Source organism: Drosophila subobscura, chromosome J (genome assembly GCF_008121235.1).
Source record: "Drosophila subobscura isolate 14011-0131.10 chromosome J, UCBerk_Dsub_1.0, whole genome shotgun sequence".
In the NCBI taxonomy this organism is placed as follows: Eukaryota; Metazoa; Arthropoda; class Insecta; order Diptera; family Drosophilidae; genus Drosophila; species Drosophila subobscura.
Genome location: NC_048532.1, coordinates 19,749 through 26,240, shown reverse-complemented (window position 1 = coordinate 26,240; position 6,492 = coordinate 19,749). Strand labels below are relative to the sequence as shown.

Genomic DNA, 6,492 nt, shown 5'->3' with positions numbered 1-6,492 from the left:
TATTTATTGCACAGTACTCTATTTCAGCTTTAAAATATAAATTGATTAATTTACCTCTCTAAAAATAATTTAAATAGTCTTACAAATATTAAGTATTATATCTCTGTATTATAAGAAGGTAAGTTTTGTTAATATATGTATGTAGACATTATATATAAATAAATATACCTATACATATGTACTCTAATATATATTAACAGAAATTACACTTTTAAAAATAATATACAAAATTTAAAATTTGATTATTCAAGGTGTTTGCTTGAAAAGCTGTACGCCTGTAGTGGTAACAGGAATTATAATCATGCGCAAGCACACAAACGCCAAACGTCTTTTTAGAAGTTTGTATTTGTGTATGAAATGAGGTGAACTAATCTTTTATAACATTTCCATGTGTATACTATAGAAGCGAAGCTTACGCCCACTAGAGAACACTAGCATACTTTTGGTTAATATAAGCTTTGGTATGGTAATTGTAGGTTCTTATTGAGGCCGCCAATGTTTGAATTAATTGTTTGTCCCTCTTTGTAGATGGTTCAAATGAATCAATCCCGCTGCCACTAAAAAAATATGGAAATGTTAGCGATTTTAGATATACAGTCATATGGAGCTGACAGATAAACGATGTTTGTAAAATTTTAGCGAGGTTTTGTTTGTCACGGCTGTACCATGAAACATTTAAACCTATTTCCGAATTTTGGTCTTCCTCGTTAAACTTCGCGTATTTTTTGCTTGGTGCAACCCTCTTTCTTTGCCTCGCATGCCAAGCAAAACGCAAACTCGTAAATAATAATACTAGTCTTTAAAAAACCTAGCTTAATTGTCCTATGCAAACGATAAGAAATCATCCCTTTTTTTTCTTTTCGCAGTCTACTTTTTGCATTTGAGTATTCAGATCAGCGCACAATATACAAAAAAAAAACAGCTGATTAAATACGAGCATCGTGAAGCGAAAAAAATAATGTTTCTATCTCCTGTCAACAAAAGACACAAACATAAGTACTCAAAAATGGAAGGAAACAAGCTGATGTTGGATGTGTTGAAGTATAACGGAATTATACATATTAATATACATATACATATATATAATATATAATTAATATTCAAATAAATAAAAATATATAAAAAACTTCAACTCATTTTCTAGTAATGGCCAACTTTAAACACCATGCCATGTAGGGGCTAATCAGAAAATTATATTATCACTGACTACGCAGAACCCTTTCACTCGCGCCTATTAGCAGTTTAGATAGTTAACTACGAGACCACCTTGTATAATTGCATCGTCGGTCGGCTTATATTTGCAAACACATTAAAACTATTCAAGCGATTCATACCTGATATTTCGTGTACGAAGAACACGTTCCGCCCATGTCTGTGGTCTTGGTATGTCACGTGCCACTCCAACTTGCTTCTTATCAATATAGTCAATTACATCATCATAATAATTGGTTCTGTAGTTATACATATATTTGTATTGTAGAAACTTTGGCCTGCAAAGAGAGAATTGTTAAAAATTACAATAAATTTTTTTGAAACAAAAATGCTGGAGCATTTTGAGACTAGTAAGGTCTCAGGCTTTGCTTTTTTTTATTTTATGATTTATGTAACCATAAAATATTATGTAAACGCCAAATTGGACGAGCTCGTGCCCACACTGTGTTCCATCTCTCAGTCTATTGGTATCGCCATTAGCAAAAAGGAACGGAGGAATCGTTTGTACATACGAGTTTTGTCGATATGTACATATTCTCACACCAACTCGCAGTTTTAGCTCGTCTCCTCCAGATATGCACACGAATGGCCAATGCAATTTAATTTCTTCATTCTGGCTATACTAATGATCGGATCTGATTGCGATTCAGAAATCTGATAGATATGACCATTCTCTACGTAAATGAGTTTCTGGTTTTTCTTCTCGTAACTTCAAAATTGTGGGATCGGGGGGCTACTTTAAAATACACTTTTAACAGTGTGATATAACAGCATTCTGGAAGCTAAATATGGTTGCTCTAGCTTATCTCTGAGAAATAGATGCTCATCGTGCCGGACGGGCAGAAGGACTGATGGCTATATTGACTGAGCTATATATATCCTTCATAATACTTGATGGGGTCGGGTAACCAAAACAATGAGACTTACCTCACCCAATGTCGATACAACTGAACTGGTTTCCTGTAACCATCATCTTCTGGCGGAAGTGGGGGGGCTTTTAACTCTATTTCGTCCTCGACAATGCTTGCTTCGTTCGCTGGGGTCTCTGCTAAAACAATACTCTCTGATTTATGATCAGAAATCACACTCCCTGCTTTCGAAGGTGCAGCTTCAGTGGCTGGAGTAGCGACTGGTACTTCGTCAGTATCACCACCAGCGTCATCTCCCCATGGATCTTCTTCGTCTGCCATATTTCTGAAATATTGTTTTTGTGGTTTTTTAAACATTCTGCATTTTTTTTTTTTTTTTTTTTGTACGATTTATTAAAATGTTTTATGCACTGACGATCTGAGAAATCCGAAAAAATAACGATAACTATCATTTGTACCTAAACGTTTTTAAGCTTCATCGTCCAGTATTCGTTAAAAACCCAAATTGATAATTGATGGTTTTATCAAAATATTTACCTTAAGCGAGGAGGAACGCTGTAAGACGCATTAGTACGCGTCACAGCTTTAATATCCGGTACTCAGTAAGTGCATACATACAGAATTATGTAGTAATGAAACTTTTGATTTTTCATTAATTCTACATCTTTCATCCACATATCCATCACCTTTCACACCAAAACGCTTCTTTAGCTCGCAATCCCTTCTACAGAACCGCCCACAGCACGAGGCAGGGTGGGGGGTCACCACAGCAAATGAATTTCGTCGTTGTGGCTACAATGCTCATAATGATCCGATCCGATCTTAAATCTGATAGACATGGGCATTCTCTATGATGGTGCGTTTTTGTTTTTCTCGCATCTTTAAAATTGTGGATGATTTTCGTCGTTTGTGTAATCGGAAAGGGGCGGATCCGAAATTTTAAAAAACAGTTGCTGGAGCTTAAAGCTTCCGCAGAGAATGGCCATGTCTATCATGGTTAGATTGGGGTCAGATTGGATTATTGTCATAGCAAGAACGAAGTTATTGATTTGACGTGAATCCCTTCTGACACCCCTTCCAGCAGCTCGGTTAATGCATGCAGTGTGCATTTTGTACATACAGTTGACTTAGTTACCTCAACTTACCGTTGAGTTAAAAGAATTCTAATTTTTTTGTATTTTAGTATTGTTTTACCCGGTACTCAAAGATTAAATGGGGTAACATAATCCAACTAAACGCATTCATTTTTGGTTTCTGATTTAGCATATTCCCAAAAATAAAACTAGGTAGGTACAATCCATTTACAAAATTGGCTATGGAAACCAGGTCAACATGACAAGGATTATTAGTGAATAAAGAAGTTAGTTAAATACCTTTACTATAGTGTTTATACTATAGTGTTTATACTAATATAAAAGAAAAAAGACTAAATTATTTTCTTGCTGTTTGGATACAAGGCATTAAGAAAACCCAATCTAAATATACAAAGAAAAGTGGAACAAACTTGCTTACACACAAATTCTATCTGTTGCCAATATTATTAACACCTATATTATTCCGTCTCCATAAAACGTCGCAAAATTTGCCCACATATTGTCTTTGAAACCCAAATTAATTAAAAAAAGAAAACAACAGTCAGCTGTGACGAAAACGAAAGGTTTTGTTTTGGCTTTTCAAGTCGGATTCGTTATTACATGTGTGAGGGACACATACATACATACATATGTACATGATGGCTATGCCTGTATTTATTCTCGACTTCATATGCTTTTTCATTTTTAGCGCTTGAGCCTGCCCCTCTCTATGCTCATATATTTATTAAATACTAAATACTTAAATATTTATTAAATAGGACGAAAGGGATAAACGGATATAAACATATAAATATGTATGTATACAAATACTGAATAACGGCAATTGACATTGCGTTCCAAATACATATGTATGTTGTTTTAGAGTATTCAGCGTGCACTTCGTGAATAAGCATAGAGTTTGGACGAAACGGGACCGCAAAAATGAGGGGTAGAGACATGTTTGCTGGAAAGTCGGCTGCTTTGCACACATTAACACTTGGACTTTTTTCTCCGCATTTGCATCAGAAAATACAGCTTATTTTATTTTTGGCACATTCTCTCATTTCACACTCTACTTTGTGCAGTGTGGGGCTCTAGGGGAGGGGGAAGAGCTAAAAGCGCGTGCTGGCGTGAGAAGTGTAGATGTTGAAGTAGAAGTAGATGACTTATTTAGAAAAAATGTAAAATTTGTAAAAACCGTTAAGGTACAAAAGTCCCTTCTCGTTTTTATACCAGGTACTCACAAGCCATGGTTCTGAGCGTTAAACTCTCATCTGGCTGCCACAACCGAGCCGAACAAACGTCAGTGGTTCAAATGCTAGTAATGATAATTACATAACAGCATATCCAGCAGCCTGCCTAGGATTTTCGGACTCAACAACCAATAAAGATAACTGAAATAAGATTGCCAAAGTACTTATAAGAGAGGGAATTTGATAATTGTCTGCAAAAAGACAAATCTTAAATAAAGTTGAAACACGGCAAAAAAAAAATACCCGGTACTCGAAGAGTAAATAGGTTATATTGTATTTGTGCGAATAACGGTTGTATGTAACGCACAGAAGAAAACGATTCCGACCCCATAAAGTATATATATTCTTGATCAGCATCAATAGCCGAGTCGATTGAGCCATGTCTGTCTGTCCGTCTGTCCGTCTTGTTTGTCGGCTAGTTCTCAGAGACTATAAGAGCTAGAGCCACCAAATTTTGGCTCCAGACTGCTGTATGCTCACACTGAAACTAATGCATTTCAAAATCTAGCACCGCCCCTTCCGCCCCCGCAAAAGGGCGAAAACCTCCCAAAGCTACAATTCGCGCAGTGTGCGGCCTCTGCCCCTGTCGTTCCTCTGCCTCTGCCTTAGCCTTGGCTAAGCCCACCCCTTCCCGAAGCTTAGATTTGTTTTTTGCACATTCTCTCATTCACACTCTGCTTCTGCAGTGTGCGGCCTCTGCCTCTCGCATTCCTCTGCCTCTGCCGGGACTCTGCAGTGTGTGGCTCTAGGAAAGGGGGGCGAGCTAAAGGAGCGTATTTGCGGGAGAAGTGTTGTAGATCTAGATGACAGATGAAGAAAATATGTAAAATTTGACAAAAAACCGCTAAGGCGCAGATGTGGTACTGAGTACCGGGTATAAAAGTTGTGACGCGTAAGAAGCGTCTCACACGTCCCTTCTCGTTATATTTCGGTTCCACTTTATCTCCACTGTGGCTCGGCTATTGATGCTGATCAAGAATATATATACTTATTGGGGTCGGAAACGTTTCCTTCTGTGCGTTACATTTGTGCACAAATACAATATACCCTATTTACTCTTCGAGTACCGGGTATAATAAAAATCGGATTAATTCATTAATATAATTTTCATTCAAGCAATTTGTGGTAAACGAAATTCTTTGTTTTTTGATCAGGTGCAAGAACAAATAAAGCGGATGGTTTGCCGACACGTGAGCATGCCACGTACAATTGACCATGAGAAAAACATGCATTTTCTAAATTGAGGCCACAAATAGTCAAGGATTGGCTTTGTGATTTGTTGATCGTCATGGCGAAGGCAAAACGAATCGGGAATTGAATTCGTTTAAACTCAAAGAGCATATCCGTTGGGATCATCGGAATCCTTGGAATAAGAACTTCCTCAACTTTAAATTAAATTATTAAATTCCTTCATTAATAATAATTAAATTCCATTAGGTATCGACGCGTGAATCACATTGCTCATCAGTTTTCTTATCACCAAACGCGTTCCATTACACAGTTTTGGTTGATTTAAATTTCTAAGCATGATGACTACCAAGCCAACTTTAAGTTTTAAATTGTGCGGTGGTAAACCAGGCACATCCAAGGAGTTTAAAAATTCAGTTGGATAATTAGTGGCTTCTTCCTCGTTTGTTACACATTCGATAGATTTGTATGAATACAGAGTAAGACATGGAGAGAATTAAAATACTTGGGAATCTGTCTGGACGTTGATATGCAATGACTGCACCATCAAGTGGACCTTGCGAGAGACACCAGGCCAAAGCCTGTTACGCGCGGAACACGGCCCTCCTCCCGCCCAACCGAACGAGGGGTGCTACCGCATGACGCCCGGCGTGTTTACCTGAACCGGTCGCGAACATGCAGGAAAGACAGATTGAAGAAAATTAGAGCTAAACACAACTAAAAGAGCTAGGTTCGGTTAGGTTAGGTTGAGGCGGTTGTCGAGATTTTCTGAATCCCGACACACTTAGGCCGGTTTCGGCCCGCTGTGATTCCGCTTGGATCTGTTCCTCTTCTCCTCCCGTTTGTCACGGTGTCAGCAGTGCTCCCATCCAGATACTCTCACAAAGTTTGTTATCT

The 6,492-nt window shown here is 37.8% G+C and overlaps 1 protein-coding gene across 2 annotated transcripts; it reads right to left on the bottom strand.

The window, feature by feature from the left end:
* Positions 1 to 345: 345 nt before the first annotated feature.
* LOC117894728 (flightin) lies at positions 346 to 3,545 on the bottom strand. Of its 2 annotated transcripts, none has more exons than XM_034801921.1 (4): positions 3,455 to 3,545; positions 2,140 to 2,406; positions 1,335 to 1,490; positions 346 to 557 (listed from the first exon to the last, which is right to left on the bottom strand). In XM_034801921.1, exons 2-4 carry the CDS (start codon positions 2,400 to 2,402, stop codon positions 422 to 424), a joined length of 555 nt encoding a protein of 184 aa, XP_034657812.1. In that variant the 5' UTR covers positions 2,403 to 2,406; positions 3,455 to 3,545; the 3' UTR covers positions 346 to 421. The 2 variants fall into 2 exon arrangements, with proteins under 2 accessions (XP_034657812.1, XP_034657813.1); XM_034801922.1 differs by having other exon boundaries at positions 2,140 to 2,409; positions 3,472 to 3,488.
* Positions 3,546 to 6,492: the final 2,947 nt, after the last annotated feature.